Consider the following 21,641-nt stretch of genomic DNA (forward strand, 5'->3'; position numbering starts at 1 on the left):
CAGTGTCTTCACTGGGCAAAAATCAAAGGCAAGAAAAATAATAACTAAAAAGAAAATAAAAACAAAGAACGAAAGCACTTAACTGGATAGCTAAAATGGAGGCGGTGGAGCATCAGGATTAAGCTCGTTATGAATCATAAGTGGACGCATGATGGCCATCATTGATCTTTGATCCTGACGAATCATTCTTTGTTCCTCAAGAATCGTCCTTTGCCCTTCTAGAATTTTCCTCTATTCCTGATGGATTTCTTGAACTTCAGATCGGAGTTGGGTCACCTCACCAACCAAATAGTCATAGGGATGGTCATCAGTATCATCCTCGTCATCACGGGTTGCCTCTGCCATAGGCTCATCATGGGGTTCATCAGTGGACTCATCTTCTATGACTTGTCTAGTAGCCAATTGACTTGGATGAACAGGTAGAACTTTTTCACCCTCCACAATTTTGCGAGTCATTTCTCCAGGTGCAGTAACCACCATTAATTTCATGTGAGATCGGCTACGATTCCATTCAACGTCATTATAGCGATCATTGTGCTTAGAAGCGAACTCATCTGCAGCAATAGTGTAGCCCTGAGAAGTGACTAGTCGAATAACAAAGAATGGCAAAGGAAACTCCCAATCTTTTTCTTTTTTCGGAGTTTGCTGGATTACCAAATCATAAAATTTTCTAAGCTGCCCATAGATGATTTCCGAAAAAGATATCCAATGGCCAAAATGGATGGCATATAAGGCACGTAGAAAATCTTGATGATACTCAGATTGATGAGTAAGAGGGCACACATTATGAAAAAGTATGGCATCAGCGAACCATAGGTGTAATGGTAGAGATGATTTGGCAGTAGAATTATATTTGGAACCGGAGAAACAATTTGCAGCAAGGCGATTAATCATCAGTCTAGTGGGGACTTCTAACATCAGAGTGAAAATTAACTCCAAATTAGCCAGGCATTGATGTGGACATCCCAAAGTCATGGCAATCGTTGAAGGAGTAATGCGAATTATAGTACCATCAACAGATGACATTAATGCTCCCTGTTCATCTGGATTGGAATGAAGATTTTTGTAAAACACCTTGACTAGTTTGGGGTACATGAGTTTACCTGCCACCTCAAAAAGGCATTCAGCTTACCGGCATTGTAAATCTGCAATGGGTCATTGAGTTTCTGGAATGCATGCATTAAGAAATTCGATGTCAAAGCCCACTTCATAATTAAGTTTGCACTCATACCACCTCTCATCTATGGTATCTCGAAGAGTGGGCTGCACTACGGAAGATTGAATGGATCGGCTTGCGTAAGCACCGCCTTATGTGGTGTTTTTCTTTCTTGGAGCCATGGAGGATGAATTTTTTTTTTTTCTTTTGAGACCCTTTGTCGAACACTTGGTGGGTGCCCCAATTTCTTGCCTTCCCACATTAGAAATCCTTTCACCATCCTAATTTCCTTTCTTCCTTCTTCCTCACCATCTATATATACCTTATTCCATAACTTTATTCTTCACCATCCCAAATACCATTGCACAACTTTGGAGAAGAAATAAAAAAATTTAAGGCATGAAATTGCAGTAGCCTAAGAATAATCCTCGGCAACGGCGCCAAAATTTGCACAACTTTATTCTTATTCTTATCCTCAGCTTCCGTTTGACCCAAAAATCGAAAGGAGTCTCAGGAACTTGAAGAAAGATTTTAGGGCAGATATTTGTGGTGACTTTGGTAGTTTGGTTGCTGTTTAGTGGTTGATTGGGTTGTTGCACTTGGTTGAATTCTAATTTGTGGGTGGTGACTACAACTCAGTGAGTTTGTGATTTTGTTAACGGGTATTATTTGGGTGATTGTTTATTCATTGAATGTTGGGTTATGAATGATTATTCACCAGGTAAAGTATGCACTATAATTGTTGATTATCTCGTGGTAAATTTTTTTTTTTCACTGCCTAACATAACATCAAATTACCTAAACCCATTATCCTTTCATCTTTCCAAATTACCGTATTCCATCTCTATATAAACCACCACCAAATTCCTTCCATTATACCATAATCCATTATCGTTCCCCACAATCACCACTATAAGCACCACCTTTCCTACCCCATTAGAATAATTCCTACCCATGAGGCTGCCGCTGATGACATTGATGAGCACTTGACTATTTGGTTGGTGAGGTAACCCAACTCTAATTTGAAGTTCAAGAAATTCATCAAGAGCAGAGGACAATTTTGGAAGGGCAGAGGATGATTCTTGAGGAACAAAGGATGATTCGTCAGGATCAAAGATCAATGATGGCCATAATGCGTGCGCGTATGATTCATAACGGGCTTAATCCCGATGCTCCACCGCATCTATTTTAGCTATCCTGTTAAGTGCTTTCATTCTTTGTTTTTATTTTATTTTTAGTTATTATTTTTCTTACTTTTGATTTTTCCCAGTGAGGACATTGTCCTATTCAAGTTTGGGGGTATAGAGTCTACTCTAGTTGTTAGGCGCTGAATGTTATACATTTTAGCCCCTTTACTTGCATGTTTTATTATCTTAATAATAATTTATTTGTGATTTTACATTCTTTTATTGTTTTTTATTTATTTCAGGGCTTTAATTGTAAAATCCGTCAAGATCAGTGATTCTGAGCTTTAAAAGATGACATTCCATGGAACCGAGCGATGTTGAAGATCCAAGTCTAATTATACTTAGAAAATATTCCAAAAGAAGACACCAATTGATAAGAATGGAAAGAAGAAGAAAAGGAAAACTCCTTCTCCGAAAAGGAAACTTTCACCGAAGTTGGTAACTTGAACCCGTTTTGGTAATCTGGTTGTATCTCTCTCCTCGAGTGTCAAAACAGCTAAATTCCCACGAAGGGTTGAAAGGAAATTTGAAGAGCTACAATTTTGTATTTCATGAGGATTATATAAAACAGCTGGTTACCTTGTCAAAAATGGCCTGGAAGTTTGTACGAATTTTGGAATCCTTATTTGATAGAATTTCTATGTATGTCTTCTATATGAAAAAGGGAACTTTAGGGCCGATCTTTTATTATTTAAAGGAGTCCTCTACAATATTGAATCATCATACAGAGGAGCTTTAGGCTGAGATCAGAGGAGCATTAAGAAAAAAAAGAAGAGATCGATCCATGGCGGTGAAGATGTCTTCCTCAACCTTGAAGAATTCCATTCCAGTTATGCTTGGCTAAACGCTTTGCTAGGGTTGTGATGTAGCCCTCGCTTAGCACACTAGTTTGATTGCATTTAATTATTAAAGAACAATTTTTATCATGCATGATTGTGTAATCTATAGGACTTTTAATTGACTTTTCAATAAGAATCGGTTTTAGAGTTTTAATTCAATTACAAATATTTTTCTATTTTGTCTTAGATATTTTAATCTTGTGATTGAACACAACTTATTCACTTCTTGTAGTTGTGAATGAGATGATTACACAATGGTTTTTATCTGAATATAATGTTAGAGATTTGATAGATTATGTCTAGAAAAGATAAACCATGTTACACCCTAGAGTAAAGTAAATAGGTAAATGATTTATGCTAATCGAAGATAGTCTATGCTTAGCTTTAAATTATATTCTTTTCTAGCTGAATTAATATGTGCTTGTAGCCATGATTTATTCCCTATGCATGTTATATGATATATCTCCAATAAATTGATACAATTAACTGGTGGTGCGACTTTAGTGGTGAAGTCATTCCCCTAGTTCTATCTCTCTATTTTCTATATCATATTTAATTATAGTTCTTTAATTTATTTTCTATTTAGTTAATTTAGAATAAATCATCACAATTCGATTATCCTACTTTCAAGTTAATTTGGAATTTAATAAATTTGTTGACAAACTTATTTTACACAAGTCCCTTGGGTACGACATCCTTACAAGTAAACCCTATCTGTAAAGATTCGTGCACTTGTGAGTGGTACATATAAATCTCACGACAAGTTTTTGGCACCGTTGCTGAGGAACTTGTTTTAGTTCTTGACAGATAATATTAAATTCTACAATTAATTTCAACTATGATATTAGTTTAGGATTTTAATTTAATTTAATTTATTTCTTTATTTTTATACTGTTTTCTTTTAATTATTGTAGCTGACATTATATGCTTGGAAGACGTTCTTTGTCACTCCCTTAGCTTCCGTTAGACCTAGAAATCGAAAGGACTATCAAGAACTTGAAGAAAGATTTTGGAGGCCTTAAAAAGGAAAAGATGGCAGATGATCCACCAGCTGCAGAAGCAATTCGCTGTTTAAAGGATCACTACGAACCAGGTGCATACAACACTTCATCTGTAGTTCAGTATCCTCAAGTGAGGCCCCTCACTACGAAATTAAGGCTAGTATTCTTCAGTTATTGCCTTCTTTTTACGGCCTATCAAAAGAGGATCCATACCGGCACTTGGATGACTTTGCACAGGTGTGCAGAACAATAAAGATCTAAAGCTTTAACGATGATGTGCTCAAGCTACACCTTTTCTCCTTTTCATTAAAAGACAAGGCGAAGGACTGGTTTAATTCATTAGCACTAGACTCCATCACTACATAGGCTAAATTGCAACAAATTTTTTTAAACAAGTACTTCCCTATGGTGAGAACTACTCAATATCAAGATGCTACTAGTCGTTTTGCTCAAGGGCCTGACGAGCCTTTTCATGAGGCTTGGGAAAGATTTAGAGACCTCCTTCGGAAATGTCCTCGTCATGACATGCCAAAATGGTAGCTTGTCAACTTCTTTTATAAGGGGCTCAATGAGGCACAAAGGTATATGGTGGATGCCTCTTGTGGTAGAAATTTTATGTTGAAGAGTATAGAGGAGGCATGGCAGCTCTTCAAAAATATATCTAATAATTCTACACAACATGTCTTACCTCCAGTAGCAAGACCTCCTATAATATTGAGGAGAGCAGAAAGTGTGAATGAAGCAGGAATAAATCAAGGGTTAGTAAGCCAAATTGAGGCATTAACCAACATGATGGATCAATTGATGACTTCACAGTCCAATTTTACTCCTCCTTCGACTAATGCTCAAGGCTTTGAAGTGTGCTCTTTTTGTTCTAGTCCAACTCACCATGTGTCCATTTGTCCAAGTGTAGCTTAATATTCAGAAATTCCACAAAAGCAAGTTAATGCTACCTATGGAAGGCCCGGAGGGAATAATATGTATTCAAATACTTATAATCCTGCTTAGAGAAACTATCCAAACTTGTCATGGAGAAATCACGCCACAGGGACATCAGTTCCTCCACCTCAAGTACCTCAGGTTCAAGGCAATTTTCAATCTCCAGTTCAGACTTCAAATCCTCCTGGATTTACTCCTATGAATGCCATGAGTCAACCTTAACAATTTTTATCAATACTCGAGGCAATGATGGCAAAGCAGTTAGAGCCAACTAATCAACTTGTGCAGTCTCATTCTCAATCCCTTGCCAAGTTAGAGACTTAAGTTGGCCAACTAGCTCAACCTTTGAACAAAAGAGAGGACGGCAAACTTCCTAGTCAACCAGTAGCTAATCCAAGAGGTGTGCATATAATTGATGACATTATTGGCCAAGAAGTTCACCATGAACAAGTGCAAACAATTACTATTATGAGAAGTGGTACGAGTGTTGAAAATAAGGTGGAAGAAGAGGAAGCAAAAAAGAATGAAAATTGGAAGAAAAGACTTGAAGAGAAAAAGGAGCGCAATGAAAAAGCACAAGAAGTACCTCCAACTATTGAGCCATCTTTGAGCAGAGGCATGCAGTTGTGCCATTCCCTCAGAGACTACAAAAAACATCATAGGCAGGGAAGCAAGCAAGCAAACTTCAGGACATAATGGAGATATTCAAACAGGTGAAAATTAATCTCCCATTGCTTGATGCAATTCAGCAAATTCCAGCTTATGCCAAATTTTGGAAAGATATGTGTACTCAGAAGAGGCGTTCAAATAGCCATGTTCCTAAGAAGGTGCTATTAACTGAGCAAGTCAGTTCCATAATCCAGCACTGCACTGCTCTAAAATTCAAAGATCCAGGCGCTCTAACAATTTCATGCATAATACGGAATCATCAAGTAGACTGAGCTCTCCTAGATTTGGGTGCAAGTGTAAACCTTCTTCCTTATTCGGTTTACTTGCAACTCAAATTAGGACAATTAAAACCTATCTCAATTATTCTCCAATTGGCAGATAGGTAAAACCAAGCAACCCCGTGGTGTCATTGATGATGTGATCATCAAAGTAGATAAATTCTACTTCCCAGTAGACTTTATTGTGCTAGATACCGAGCCAGTTCCAGAGTCAAGGAGGCGTATTCCAGTGATCCTTGGTCGTCCTTTCCTTGCGACAGCAAATGTAAGCATAAATTATAGGAATGACGTCATGGACTTATCTTTTGGCAATATGAATGTGCGCTTAAATATATTCAATTCCAATCAATGCCCTTCAGATGATAAGGATTATTTTTTTGTCGATACCATCGATGAATGTGTTGAAGAAATGGTCCCATTTGCCTTAACAAAAGATCCACTAGAAGCATACCTATCTTACTTTGATACCGAGTCCTTTGATGTCGACAAAAGCATTGAAGAAGTAAATGTCACTCTTGATGGAGCCAATATGCATAACATTCCACCATGGAAAATTCCTATTGAGCCACTTCTACCATTGTTAAGTGAACCACCTACGCCATCTTTGAAGTCTCCACCAGAGATAGAGTTGAAGTCGTACCCTTTCATTTGAATTATGCATATCTTGGGCTAGAAAACACTCTTCCATTCCATAATTCATTCCCGGATACGTAGCTATTTCAACTTTAGAAGGAGACTCCACCATGGTATGCTGATATTATGAATTGGAAGGCATCAAGAAAGAAAACTGTTTGATCAGATCGGAAAGATTGGTACATTGAAGATTCTGTGCCTACAGAAGGAGTTGAATTCGTTACTTTGACGGATCCCATTTACTCCACCTAATCATCCAGGTATCACATCGCCTACCGACGTTAAATATAGGAATTGTAGATAGGATTTTTCATTTATGAATTTTTTTTATTGGTTTTGTTTTTCTTTCTCTCTTTAATTTTATCTTTTGTTTTAGTAGATTAGGAAGATTTAAAGTTTGATTGAATCTTACGAAACACATTAAATTTTCCTAATCTACTAAAGCAAAAGATAAAATTAAAGAGAAAAGGAAAAAATAAAAAATAAAAAATTACATAAATGAAAAATCCTACAATTCCTATATTTAATGTCGGTAGGCGATGTGATACCTGGATGATTAGGTGGAGTAAATGGGATCTGTCAAAGTGATGGATTCAACTCCTTTTATAGGCACAAAATCTTCAATGTACAACTTCAATCTCTAACCATTTACTTGTAGTGTCTTACCTTTCTTTGGGTCAAAAATGGTGATAGCCCCGTGAGAGGTTACCATTTGAACTTGATATGGACCATCCCATCTTGAGCGCAATTTCCCTGGAAATAGCTTCAATTTGGAGTTGAATAACCAGACTTTGTTACTTGGCTTGAAAGATTTTCTCACAATGTGCTTATCATGAAACGCCTTGGTTCTAACTTTATAAATTCTTGCGCTATCGTAAGCATCATTGCGAAGTTCTTCTAATTCACTTAGCTGAAACTTCCTCTTCAGCCTAGCTTGACTCATATCGAAGTTCAATTTTTTCACGACCCAAAAAGCTTTATGCTCCAATTCCACAGGTAAATGACATGCTTTCCCAAAGACTGAGCGATGTGGCGACATCCCAATTAGTGTCTTGAATACTGTGCGATATGCCCATAAAGCATCATTGAGACGCAATGACCAATCCTTTCGATCCGGTTGAACCGTTGATGGTTGCCGAACGGTCGCTGCACCATAAGCTTAAGAGTGTGCATTAAGGCGAGGGTCAAGTTTTACATTTATAAAAGCCACTACTACCTTCACTAAAAATATAGTTAGAGTGAGTAGGGATCGTCCCAAGGGATTGGAGTCGAATTTGGTTATGGAATCACTATTAGGGTTAGTAGGTTGAGTGATCAAACAAATAGTTGGTTGGTTGATTAATTAGAGAGCAAATTAAACTAAATAATTGAATGCAATAAAAAGTAAGTAACTAAGAGAGATCTTGGGATTTAGAGGTCACCACCAAACAATACTTTTTTACACCCTGAACAAGTGAGTAATGAGGGAAATGTGTGCTGCAATATTGATGTGTGTGTGTGTGTTTGGTTGATTCAATTAGCAAGGGTGACCAATTAAGTATATATTGTCTAATCAACATGTGAAAGGCACAATATATCTAACAATTAAGTATATATTGTCTAAGTAGCATGTGAAAAGCACAATATATCTAGCAAGTCATTAATCCTTTCATTAAGCCCACAAGCCAAATACACGACAAGGTTAGAGACATATGCTACTTGCATTTAAAAGTATGGAACATCAACAACAAGCATGGATTGTCCTCCCATCTAACAACTATGCTACCACTACACTACAATTAAGCTAATGACATGAAATTAAACTAATTAAGCTAAGGAAGAGGCACAATCCATCAAGAAATGAGCATGAACCATCAAGAAAATTACAAGAGCATTCCATTAAGCACTATGTTTTGACAATCTCTAGATATATGGCATTAATACACATAGGCATGCATCAATAACACAAGAAATAGAGACAAACACATGAACATCTATTCTAGCATACATAGACACATGGATAGAATGAAATGATCAATTGGAAGCATTAAACCATATAAATCATTGAATAAACAAGAACTATATATATAAAAGTGCCAAAACATGTATTACAACACTAATCCCTCAATAATACACAAAATCAAGATGTAGAAAGCATGCTTGGGGCTAACTCTAGCCCCAAGAGGATGTCTAGCCACTCATGGTAATGCTTTTCCAAACCTCAAGGGCAAACTCCATGGAAGAAATCTACTTATTGGTTGATGAAGAGCTCCCAAGCTTGTGTCTCTAGCCTTCTCATCATTTTTTCCTCCCTAAGAATAGCCTCTCTTATGACAGATCAATCTAAGTGTCTCCTCCTTAAAAAGTGTATCATATTCTATATATAGGTAGGTCAAGTGACACACAAAATGAGTTAGGGTTGTGCACAAAATATTCCCCAATGATTGGATAAGGACAGCTTTCAATGAGCAGGAAATTTAACTTTTTCGCATTGGAGGAAGTTCGATCTATCGAACCTTGGACTTGGATTGATCTATCATGGCTGAGATTTATCGAACTGAAGTTGGATCGATCCTCAATGGCGGCATCCTTTTGGATAAAAACAAATCTGAGATATTTCGAAGATATTTTTGGGAAAAGGACAAAAGTGGTTAGTAGGGTGGTACAACTAGATAAGATAAATCATTTGAATAAGGACAAGGTAGTTCGATCGATCGAAGAATGATGTTGGATCGATCGAACTTTTGAGATCTCTGAAAATGTCATCACAACTCTGATCCATCTTGAAGTGCTGAGATTGATTATGTTAGATCGATCAAACTTTGATCTGAGATCGATCGAAGATGTTGAATTCCACATTTTTCTTCCTTTTGCTTCCACTTGGCTCATTTCTTTGATTCATCCCAGAATTGTTTCATTTCTGCTCTTATTTGGCTGAGTTAGCTTATTTTCGGGATAAGTGCCTGAAAATGGAAATAACATGAAATCAATCCAAAACGGTAAAGTAAGATAGATAAAGGTATTAGAATACCTAAGCTTAAGGGGTTTAAATACACACTTTTCAGTGCTCATCACACCCCCAAACTTAAATATTGCTAGTCCCTAGCAATGAACTAGAAAGTAAAGGAATGAAATGAATAACTATACAACTATGAACTAGAAAGCAATAAATGGATAACGCCACTTTCGTAGGGAACACGATTGCACTTATCATATGCAATAAGCCTTTAAAACCCCTAGGTTACCCCTAGTGGACGAGTGAAGTCTCATGAGGGTTTCCAGAAATGATACCCACAAACTTTAAGCTTATTCTTTCAAAAGTGACACCAATATTGCAAACAAGCATTGGGAGAAAACTACCTCAAGTATGCAGTTTTTCAACCATTTCCAAGAAATCTCCCAAAATCTAAACATCAAGTAAGCAAGTGTAGTCCTCCACACATCAAGAAAATGATCATACAAATCAAAACAACTCTAGAATCCTTTTTGAGTGGACCGGCATCAAGTGTGTTGCTATCTAAGCCAACTAAAGAATTAATTACATCCTTACCCTCAAACTAGCACACAAATCTAGTACTGATCATCAAGATAAAAAATGGATCTTTTATTAAAGCTTTATTGTTCTAGGTGCGCTTATTCTTTTCGCTTGATTTTTTTATTTATTTTATTTTTTTATAGGATCAAAGATGAAAGCATGGTGCAATGTGTTGATTTATTAAGCTTTCTAGCGATTCATGAGGTCGAGCGTTAGGTCAATGACTCCCAAACCAGACGGCTTTAAGGCATTAGGTGTTCAAATACCCCTACGGACTTACAAGCTCAAATCAACTAGACTACAAATCAAGACAACCTCCATCTAATCATTTCTCACTCTCACCTTTTGGGAGAAGTCCTCACTTTTATTTATTTATTTATTGCTTTTGCAACTTCTTCTTCTTCTTCTTTTTTTTCTTTTTTTTTTTTTTTTTTTAATCATTAACCTAGAGTTTGGGCCCTCCACCTTTCGGCGCGAGAAGTTTAGTGCTTGATGAGGCTAGAATCCCGGCTACTTAGTGAAAAGGGGTTGTTATCCACCTTTATCAAGAATAAAAGCTTTCATTGCACTACTAGCCCAATTGGGATATAACCAATTCAATAATCAACAAAGCATGTACTCCATAAATGAATACTAGTGTGCGCCTGTGCTAGTGTAGAATACTAGAGTGAATCTCAAAATAATCACAAAATCAAGATGATGTGGACCACAAGTGCAAGCAAGATATCAATCTTTCGAAAAATTTACTCCTAAATGGCATCCGCAAGGCATACAAGGAGTGTTAGACTCTCAAGTCAAGTAATTTTTAAATTTTAAGTAATATAGTCCTCAAAAGATCAAAATCATCGCTAATATGGACCAATCATAGAAAATCTCTCAAATACACAAGTCATGCTCAAAATTTTGAATTTAAAAGCAAACACTGTAACATACACTATTAATTACAACATTACCCCCAAACTTAAATGGCACAGTGTCCTTAATGTGCAAAGAGAACAAAAGGAAAGAGTATACCGGTGCAATTAAGTGGGTAGCATGGCCCCCCCAAACTTGGGATTGACTGTGGTCTTGAAATTTGGCACTTAGATAAATTCATCAGATAACAAAAGGGATACTCAGTGCATAGTGGACATGCAAGCATAAATGGGATAAAGCAGATAAAGTAGGGAGAGAGATATAAGGGTGGTTCTGAAAATTATGTAGCATTCTCTCTCACTGTAGTCACTATGATGCACCTGATGGAATCAAATAGACAGATATAAAAATATGATAAATGACATCCATAGCAAAAACATATATATAAAGAAAATAAAGTGTAGAGTACATCAAAAGAGCAAAGTCGACATATCCGGCTGCAAATAATATACAGTGACAAAAATAAAGTATAGATCACAGAGGTGTAGTATGAAAAGATAGAAGAAACTGGGAATCTCAGGTGGATGAGCCAGGACGGGCAGGGCGAGCTCTGCGGATATCGTGAGATAAGTCTTGGAGTGCAGTCATGACATCCGTGTAGAATGTAGCAAAATCAACTCGGTGGGCCACAACATCAGCTCGAATGGCAGCAGTATCAGCTCTGATAACAACCACTGCATCCTCAAGAGCCTGAAGACGCTCTCCAAAGCTGGGGATCTGACTAGGAGCCTTAGGTACGGATGAATCTGAAGAAAGATCCTGAGTCTGCTCCTCTACATGAATGGGTGATCCAGTTGAAGAGTGCTGCTCTACGTCATTTATAGGTCACTCTAAATCAATGTCTATACGTTCGACAGCCGGATCAACTGGTGCGTCGTCTGCTGCCGGGTCTATTGCTGCTGTTGGGGCCTCAGCCTCTAAATCATCTAAATCTAAGTCCTCTGCCGCCTGAGCTGCAGCCTCCTGTAATCGGGTAATAATAGCATTATAACTCTTATCCCAGTCCTTCTTCAAGAAGTGACAGGAACCTCGCTCAGGGTGCTCCTGAGGATGGAAAGGATATCACTGGTCAATCAGCATCTAGGTGATAAGGTGGCCAAATGGGAGAGACTTAGCCCTTCTGGGCTTCTCCTTGTTGATATGCTCATCGTAGAGCTTCTTCATCACGCTCTAGATGAGCGTGGGGATAGATACCTAGCGGTCTGTATAAAATGTGTAGAGGGCTGTCAGATAATCTCCTCGCTGCTGAATCTTGTGCCCGGCCATATATATGTTTAGAAAGAGAACGGAATCAAAGAACCATAGGTCATCTGGAAGATAAGTGCAGGTGGCGAAAGTCTCGCCATCGACATGGTGACCTGTCAAGAAAACTACCATGTCGGCATAAGAAGGCCTGTATAGCCTCGGATATAGCTCCTGTAGCTCCGGAGGGCATCGGTGTGGACAATGGCGTGATCTGGCTAGCGTGTCCACAGTAATAGAAATCTGGTGGCCATCTATGGTAGTGACCAGCTCTGCCGTGGTACGCGGGGACGGTCGGAGGTTCTGGAAGAACATCCGTACTAGCCGCGGGTAGACTGGCTCAGTAACTGGGGCAAGAATAGCTACAAGGCCCCTTCAAATAATATCATCATAAGCTGATCGGGTCAGCATCGATCTGGAGAAGAAATCTGTGTCAAAAACTGACTCATGGTCCACTGTTATATGTGCATATCTAGGAGCGGGCTTGTCACGCTCTCGAGCTGGCTGAGCTGGCTGGTGTGGTGGAGATGGTAATGGTGAATGCTTAGCCTCAGCCTCATCCTGTGATGGAGATGGAGATGGTGTAAACGCAAGCTGAGCCTCAGAAGTAGATGGAATATGATCAGCCTCAGCCTCATGAGAAGGTGACTGAGGTGGAGTAGGCTCTAATGGCTCCTCCTATATATGAGAGGGCTCTGCTGGCTCCTTTGTCCTAGGTCTGATAAGTCTCTGAGGCCTGTGTTGCCTTTTGGCAACAGTCTTGCGCTTAGTCATGGCCTGAAAAATAATTTAAAACTTGCAAGGGGAGTCAGTGCCAGAATAAAGATTTGAAAGCACAAAATAGAAACATGCATGTCATATAAGATAGATAAAACATATATGACATGAATCTATACAAGTGATAGGAGGTGAACATGCTAAGCAATATGAGTATGACATGCATCCAATGTGGAATATCACAGGCATTGGGCATGAATGAGATAGCATGGATACAAGATAAGATGCATGGAATGTGCGTATAAAATCCGTGAAGTTCGATCGATCACAAAAATTGTGAGATCGATCTGAGAACTTCGATCGATCTGAGAAACTAAAAAAATGAGTTCGATCGATCTCACTAGATCGATCTGAGATAAAAGTTCGATCGATTGAACTGTATGAAAATGAAAATCAAAAGGTCACAGATCTGTGACGTGGATGGCACTGGGCCTTCACGAACAGTGTCGTGGGCCCATCAACACAACATACAATCAATCCTACTCACTTTACAAAGCCCATACTCCCACAAATCGATTCAAAAATAAAAAATATACAAACCAAATAAACATATAAATACACATATATACATAGTGCCTCAAGCTTCGTTAATGGTGGATTTCATCAACAATATATCATGGATCTAGTATGTAAAGCACGAATACATAAAATAGAAGCTTAAATCACAAAGTGGATCTCGGATCTTACCCCAAACGAAGAGAGAAGTGGAGATGTGAAGAGGGTGATGGAATCCGAGAGGAGAGAGAAGAGAGAGAGAGAATCAAAGCTCACTGGAGATAATGATGAAGATGGGTGCCCAGTGGCGATGGGAATGAGGGACTGAGGGTTTGGAGGGTTGGATCGATCTAATGAATCGATCTTGAGAGCCTCAAGTTCTATTTTTTAAAACCTTTTCCCGTTCAGTTCGATCGATCGAACTGAGATTTCAGATCGATCGAACTGTGATGATCTCTCTTCAGAGTATTTTTGGAATTTTTGAAAAATTAAAAACTAAAATTAAAAATTAAAATTGAAAAATAGAAAATATTTTTGGTTTTTTTTTTTTTTTTTTTTTTGAAAAATTAAGTAAATAAAAGTAAATAAAAGAAAATCTTTTTGGTATTTTTGGAAAATAAAATAAAAATATTTTTGGATTTTTGAAAATTAAAAAGTCAAACAAAGTCAAAGATGGTGAGATGAAGAACTGAGATCGATCTGAACAAAATGTTCGATCGATCAGATAGAGAGCAAAAATGTGCAGGTTTTTGGTTCAAAAATTTGGCTAAGTGTTGGAACTCAAGATCGATCGAATTTTGAAGTTGGATCGATCTATGGTCTTCTGATCGATCTGAGAATAAGTTTGAAAGATGGGACAGATAGGTGATTTGGATGCAGGTGGATGCAGGTCGAAAAATTTTCTAAGTGTTGGATGCAGGTAGAAGTTCGTTCGATCGATCGAACTCTCATTTGAGATCGATCGAACTTATGCAAAATGCTGAACTCCAACATGAAAGCTCATGCAATCCTAACCACAGTTCCTAGCAATGCATATGAACCAAAAACAAGTATCTAGACTTCGCAAGAAATGAAATTTAAGATAGAAATAAGGGAGGAATAGGGTTTTGACACCCTACGAAATGTCGTGCTAGTCTTTAAAGTCTCTAGCAAGACATTAGGCTCTTTTAGCCCGGATCAAAGATCTTGTTATGCATCCCTTCCTTGTTGGGGTGATAGATGCTTTGAACTCCACCCAACAAATGGTTCTTTGAAGAACTTGTTGGATTAAGCTCAAAAGAAACTTTTGATCCCTTGTCAATGCAATCACAATCTTTGGGCTTCCATGCCCTTTCAAAGCAAGAATTTGAAACAACACTTTGAGAATGCAAGGTCAAAGATGATCCCTTTGAAGTTTTGGTCTTACACAAAAGCTCACTTCCTTGACATTGAAGATCATAACATTTATCTACAACATTAACCTCTCCTTCATATTTGTCAAATGAAATGGGTGTGGGATTGAAGATATTCAACTTCACCTTCATATGGCCAAATGAGATTTTCATTATCCCCGTCTTACAATTGGTGTTGGCATTAGCGGTTGCCAAAAAAGGACGGCCAAGGATAACGGGAATTTGGCTTTTAGGATTAAGGACCGGTTCCGTGTCAATGACAACGAAATCAACGGGGAAGAAAAATTTGTCAATCTTTATCAAAACATCCTCAATGATACCCCTAGGCTTCTTAATGGATCGGTCGGCAAGTTGTAAAACTACTGACGTCGGTTTCAATTCACCTAGGCCCAATTTGACATAAACAGAGTATGGAAGAAGGTTAACACTTGCTCCTAAGTCAGGAAACGCCCGATTAATGATATGATCACCAATGATGCTTGATGTGGTGGGTGATCCAGGGTCCTTAAACTTTGGTAAAGTGTTATGTTGCAAAATTGAGCTCACTTGCTCGGTTAAAACTACTTTTCTTGGTGCTTGGCTCTTGTTCTTCCGCTTTTGGGTGCACAAGTCTTTCAAGAATTTGGCATAAGCCGGAATTTACTTGATTGCATCCAAAAGTGGAAGATTGACTTTCACTTGCCTAAACATTTCCATGATTTCATTGGTTTTTGCCTTTTACTTATCTTTTGAAATGGTTTTTTTTTAAGGCATCCGAAAATGGAGCTTTTGGCTCAAACACTTTTTTAGCATTTTCTTTTGAAAGCTCTTCAACACGAGAATTTTTCAAATCACTTTATTTCAAATCATTTTTCAACAAAACCTTTTCAAATTCATTTTTCGGCAAATCTTTCCTCAAATCATTTTCAAAATCATTCTTCAAATCACATTTTGAAGCTTTCTCATTCACAAGATCATGTATATGCAATGAGGAGGAATGGGATGTAAAACAGGACGGGTGACAACTCGTGGTTGCACTAGTTCACTCTCTTCATTGAACTTACCCACTTGATTGTCCACAATCCTACCATTCCGCAAGGTAGTCACCGCATTGACATGCTCAATGGTGTGGCCTTTCGATGAGGAATGGGTTTCCATAACACATTGTTGCTTAGGTGGGGCATTCATAGGCATCTTTCCCCTCTCTCTTGCATTAAGAGTGCTTGCTATTTGCTTGTCACGCCTTGGATTTTCAAACAAAATCCTCAATTTATTCAATTCAAATACATCAAAATACACCCAAGATCATAAAAATTACCCCCTCTTTTATACAAAGTCAATTTTCTCAAATATACAAAAAATTCTCCAAATAAAAAAATAAAATCCTGCAACGCCGGCTCTTTAGCCTAAGCCCGAATCTAGCAATCCCTGTTCATCTTCAGTACCTGAAACTGGAGGGTGGTGAGACTAAAAGTCCCTGTAGGAAAAATCATAACAAGAATTTTATGGAGGTTTAACAAAACAACTTCACAAAATAAACATATACAGGTGAGTATAAACAAAATACATATGCATTTCATGAAAATAGTTAATAAAATTATTTGAAACAAAACCTCCCCATGCCATTCAAGATATAGAGAACCCTACTCTGAAAAAGATTTCCTCACTGGATCATCAAAAATCTTCAAGCTTCTGCTGCGCCCTCTATACACATGCAGCGTGAGTGGGCGAGTGTGTTATAGAGGTTGCATATTATGTGTATAGATGGTGACTCTTGTTTTGTGATCCACACATTTTCTACAACCATAAAAAAAGAAAAGAAAAGCAAGCTGCAGAATTTTCATCCCTTGCATTCCCTCACCATAGTCTTCTTCTTTACTTGTCTTTTTCATTCACAAAGTTAGAGGGTTCTTGCTGGAAATTCTGGGTTGGGGCAGATTCTGTTCGAGTGTTTTTCATCAAACTTGCTTTAAATGGTAAGGTATTTTGGTGAATTAAAATTTTATCTTGTAAATATAGTCTTTGAACTTTCAGTGACCTTTGGATTCACTCTATTTGGACGAGAATTGAATTTTTAATGATTTTTCAAAGATAGAAGCTACAGGCTGGAAATCAGTTTCTGGGTAAGATTTATTTTGAATTTTTGGGTTAAAACTGTTCCAATTGGGAAGGGATTTTGTTAAAATAAATTAACACTTTTAAAGTAAATTGTTTAAGCTTTCATTAGGCTTTGGAATCACTCAATTTGACTTAGAATTGAATTTGTTATGAATTTTCAAAGATGGAAGCTACAGGCTGGAAATCAGTTTCTGGCATATTTTAGTTCAAACTTTTGGGTCAAAACTGTTCCAATTGGGAAGGGATTTTGTTAAACTAAATTAACATTCTCAAATTACATTGTTTAAGCTTTCATTAGGCTATAGAATCACTCAATTTGACTTAGAATTGAATTTTTTTATGAATTTTCAAAGATGGAAGTAACATGCTACGTGTGAACTGTTTACTGTTTAGAAACTTCGAAACATGACACAATTGTGCATACATCTTGCATGGTCATGGGGTTAAGGTTAGAATGGAAAAGGAAGTGAGAGCATCTCATTAAATTGGTTTTGAAAACTAGATTACAGGGAGGTGCCTTGTATCCGTGAGTTTAGAGAAGGGAATTGAATCAATGATTTTTAAAACCGGACAAGGAGTTGCCTTATCTGTGCAGTTAATGGGAATCTAGAGGAGACGTAGGGAGTGGCTCTATGCGTAATTGTGTCACTAAAGCCCCAAAATGATTACAAAGAGTGGCTTTGTGTCAGGGATAGATGACTAACTCTCTCCTCGTGGTACAGGGAGCAGCTCTGGACAGATTATATTAACTTTTTGTGATGGAAATTGGATTTTGGGAAGTGAGAAGTGTCAGTGGTATTAGCATTAGCATCCGCATTGCATGGCACTTCATTTTATTATCCTACATGACATTATTTCTTTCCCGTGTTTATATGATCCCATTATCCTTTATCTATTCTTTGTTTGGATTCACGGAGGTATTAAGGAGTGCGCTTTAGGCAATTCCTGCTGAGCAGTGGTTGCTCATTCCTATTTTATTCACATCTTTTTAGGTCATAGCATGGATGGTGTGGAGGGTGTTCCTCCTCAGCTGTAGACATAGTCGGGGCTGGTGTTGTTGTGTTATATTCCGCATAATAGACTATGTTTTGTATTATATTTCCTAGAATTTTCCTGGCATGTAATAAATTTTCTTTCTTGCATTTTTATCATTTTTCTGGTCATTTTGACATACATGCATTTTATTTTTCTTGTCAAAATTATAATTATTTTGCAAATGTGTGGATCACAAAACAAGAGTCACCATCTATACACATAATATGCAACCAAGTGTCCCTCCACATGTCAAGCATAAACCTAGCCAAAGCATGCCCCCATGAAATGACTAAAAGGCCCTTCACACATTTACGTATTACCAAGTATGCCATTTGCATACTAAAAGTCCACACTACCCCCATGACATGACCAAATGCCACATATGCCATTTGAAAAATAAAAGTAAACTTTGCCCTTTATAAAATAATCAATTACCATATATGCCATGTGTAAAACAAAAAGTCCACAATGCCCTTTATGAAATACTAATTGACAAATATGCCATTTGCATAATAAAGTCTATAATACTTTTTAACACATAATGATGTTTAATTGATTTAATACACATTTGCAAAATAAGGGCTTCATGCAGCGTTTAGTTCACCGTTGCATTTTAGTACGGCATTCCATCCGCAGACAGACGGCCAGTCGGAGCGTACTATCCAGATCTTGGAAGATATGCTTTGGGCCTGTGTACTTGATTTTGGTGGTAGTTGGGAGGATCACTTACCTCTTGTTGAGTTTGCCTACAACAATAACTATCAGTCGAGCATTGAGATGGCTCCTTTTAAGGCATTGTATGGTAGGCCTTGTCGTTCTTCTGTTTGTTGGATTGAGGTGGGTGAGACAGCCGCCTTAGGGCCAGACATTATCTTGGAAACCACTGAAAAGATTAAGTTGATTCGGCAGCGGTTGTTGACTGCTCAGAGCCGACAAAAAAGTTACGCAGATAGACGGAGACGACCATTATCCTTTGAAGTGGGAGACCACTTGTTTCTCAAGGTTTCTCCACGAAAAGGATTGATACGTTTGGAAAGAGTGGCAAGTTGTCACCTCGTTTCATTGGGCCATTTGAGATTTTGGACCGAGTGGGCGAGGTTGCTTACAAATTGGCATTTCCACCACAGATGGACAGGGTCCATAATGTGTTTCATGTTTCGATGTTGTGGAAGTATGAGCCCGATCCATCACATGTATTGAGTTGGGTTGATGTTGACATTGATGAGGATGTTTCTTACGAGGAAGGACCCGTTCAGATTCTTGACACTCGGGACAAAGTGTTAAGGGGTAAAACGGTGACTCTCGTGAAGGTTTTGTGGTGACATCATGGTGTTGAGGAGGCTACGTGAACAGGATGTTTGTTCTGCGTATCCGAGTTTGTTTTCTTCCCCAGGTACGACTTGATTTTGGGGACGAAATCCTTGTATATTGGGGAGATTGTGAGCACTTGTATTTTTATCATTTTTCTGGTCATTTTGACATACATGCATTTTATTTTTCTTGTCGGAATTATAATTATTTTGCAAATGTGTGGATCACAAAACAAGAGTCACCATCTATACACATAATATGCAACCAAGTGTCCCTCCACATGTCAAGCATAAACCTAGCCAAAGCATGCCCCCATGAAATGACTAAAAGGCCCTTCACACATTTACGTATTACCAAGTATGCCATTTGCATACTAAAAGTCCACACTACCCCCATGACATGACCAAATGCCAAATATGCCATTTGAAAAATAAAAGTAAACTTTGCCCTTTATAAAATGATCAATTACCATATATGCCATGTGTAAAACAAAAAGTCCACAATGCCCTTTATGAAATACTAATTGACAAATATGCCATTTGCATAATAAAGTCTATAATACTTTTTAACACATAATGATGTTTAATTGATTTAATACACATTTGCAAAATAATCATATTTTTGACAATAAAAATAAAATGCATGAATGCTAAAATGTTCGGAAAAATGATAAAAATGCAAGTCCTCACATTGCCGTACTTGGGTTTCTAGTTTCGCAATAGATTGAGAGTGCGAATGAAGCAATTGTGTGTTTGCCTTAAGAGTGCCCAAAGCATTCAAAACTTTTTCTTCAAAGGCGGGACTTCTAGCGTTTCCTTGGGATTAAGATTGGTTGGGAAAATGAGAGTTAGCAAATTGATTCCCTTGTGATTGATAAGGTCTATAACCTTGGGATCCTTGGCTTTGAAGTGGAGGTGGAATGTACTTCCCTTGAAAACCGTCTTGGGAAGGGTTTGAGCCCTCTCCTTGGTTTTTCCAAGAGAAATTCGGATGATTTCTCTAACTTGGATTATAATGAGTACCATAAGGATTGTTCCCTTGGTTCACAAAAGCTGCATTGACTTGTTCATTAGGTTCATTTTGCACTTGTCCGTGAGGACAATGAGAAGTAGAATGAAGAACACTAGAACAAGTCATACATGATTCATTTGATGCACGATGAGAATGGTTAGGGAAGGAAGATACTTGGTTCACCAAGTTTTGGTTAATAAAAAATTGATCAAACCTTTGAGATAAAGACTTCATTTCGGCGGCTATTTTATTTGAATGGTCGACTTGATGTAAGCCAACACTCTTTCTAGAACAAGTCATACACTAGACCAAGTCATACATGATTCATTTGATGCACGATGAGAATGGTTAAGGAAGGAAGATACTTGGTTCACCGAGTTTTGGTTAATAAAAAATTGATCAAACCTTTGAGATAAAGACTTCATTTCGGCGGCTATTTCAGTTGAATGGTCAACTTGATGTAAGCCAACACTCTTCCTACCTTGTAAATTTTTACCATTCTTGGATGATAATGTTCCATGCAAAGAATTTTTACTTATGCTCTCATAAAGACGCCACACGTCATCCTCATGCCTATCAATGTAAGAGCCACCCATGGAAGTATCAACCATGCCTTTGTAATTGTCTGATAAGCTCTCAAAGAAATATTGAAATAATTTCCATTTGGGCATGTCATGATGTGGACACTTCCTAAGCAATTCATTAAAGCGTTCCCATGCCTCATGAAATGTTTCTCCATCCCCATGTGAAAATTCCCGAATTGAGGTTCTCATGGCATTGGTCTTAGAAACCGGATAGTACTTCTTCAAGAACTCTTGTTGCATTTCTGCCCAAGAAGTGATTGAAAAAGGCCTAAGATTGTTAAACCAATACTTTGCCTTGTCTTTTAAGGTGAATGGAAAAAGTTTGAGTCTTAAGACCTCTTCCGGCATGTCCGTATATTTTACGGTGGAACATACTTCAAGAAACTCATCCAAATGCTTGTAATGTTCTTCATTTGGAAGTCCATGATAGTTAGGAAGTATCTGAATGGTTTGTGGCTTGATTTCATAGTGATGTGCTCTAAATGATGGCAATTGAATGCATGTGGGTGCATTGTATTCATTAGGCACATAGTGATCTCTTAAAGCAAGTGGAGGATTAGCAATTTG

General features: G+C 37.9%; 2 protein-coding genes and 1 pseudogene across 2 annotated transcripts; 2 read left to right on the plus strand and 1 right to left on the minus strand.

Moving 5' to 3' along the window:
* The first annotated feature begins 4,214 nt into the window (after positions 1-4,214).
* On the plus strand, positions 4,215-6,721 carry LOC132281338 (uncharacterized). Its single transcript, XM_059783049.1, has 3 exons — positions 4,215-4,313; positions 5,785-5,967; positions 6,170-6,721. Exons 1-3 carry the CDS (start codon positions 4,215-4,217, stop codon positions 6,719-6,721), a joined length of 834 nt encoding a protein of 277 aa, XP_059639032.1.
* A 73-nt stretch (positions 6,722-6,794) lies between these two features.
* On the minus strand, positions 6,795-7,741 carry LOC132281339 (uncharacterized). Its single transcript, XM_059783050.1, has 2 exons — positions 7,369-7,741; positions 6,795-6,901 (listed from the first exon to the last, which is right to left on the minus strand). The coding sequence occupies exons 1-2, from the start codon at positions 7,739-7,741 to the stop codon at positions 6,795-6,797; spliced, it is 480 nt and encodes a 159-aa protein (XP_059639033.1).
* Positions 7,742-21,159: 13,418 nt separating this feature from the next.
* On the plus strand, positions 21,160-21,258 carry LOC132287387 (small nucleolar RNA R71; annotated as a pseudogene).
* Positions 21,259-21,641: the final 383 nt, after the last annotated feature.

The sequence above is a fragment of the Cornus florida genome, unplaced genomic scaffold (assembly GCF_030987335.1).
Source record: "Cornus florida cultivar Cherokee Brave unplaced genomic scaffold, ASM3098733v1 CherokeeBrave_3.0.0_Hap2_Chr11, whole genome shotgun sequence".
NCBI lineage: Eukaryota > Viridiplantae > Streptophyta > Magnoliopsida > Cornales > Cornaceae > Cornus > Cornus florida.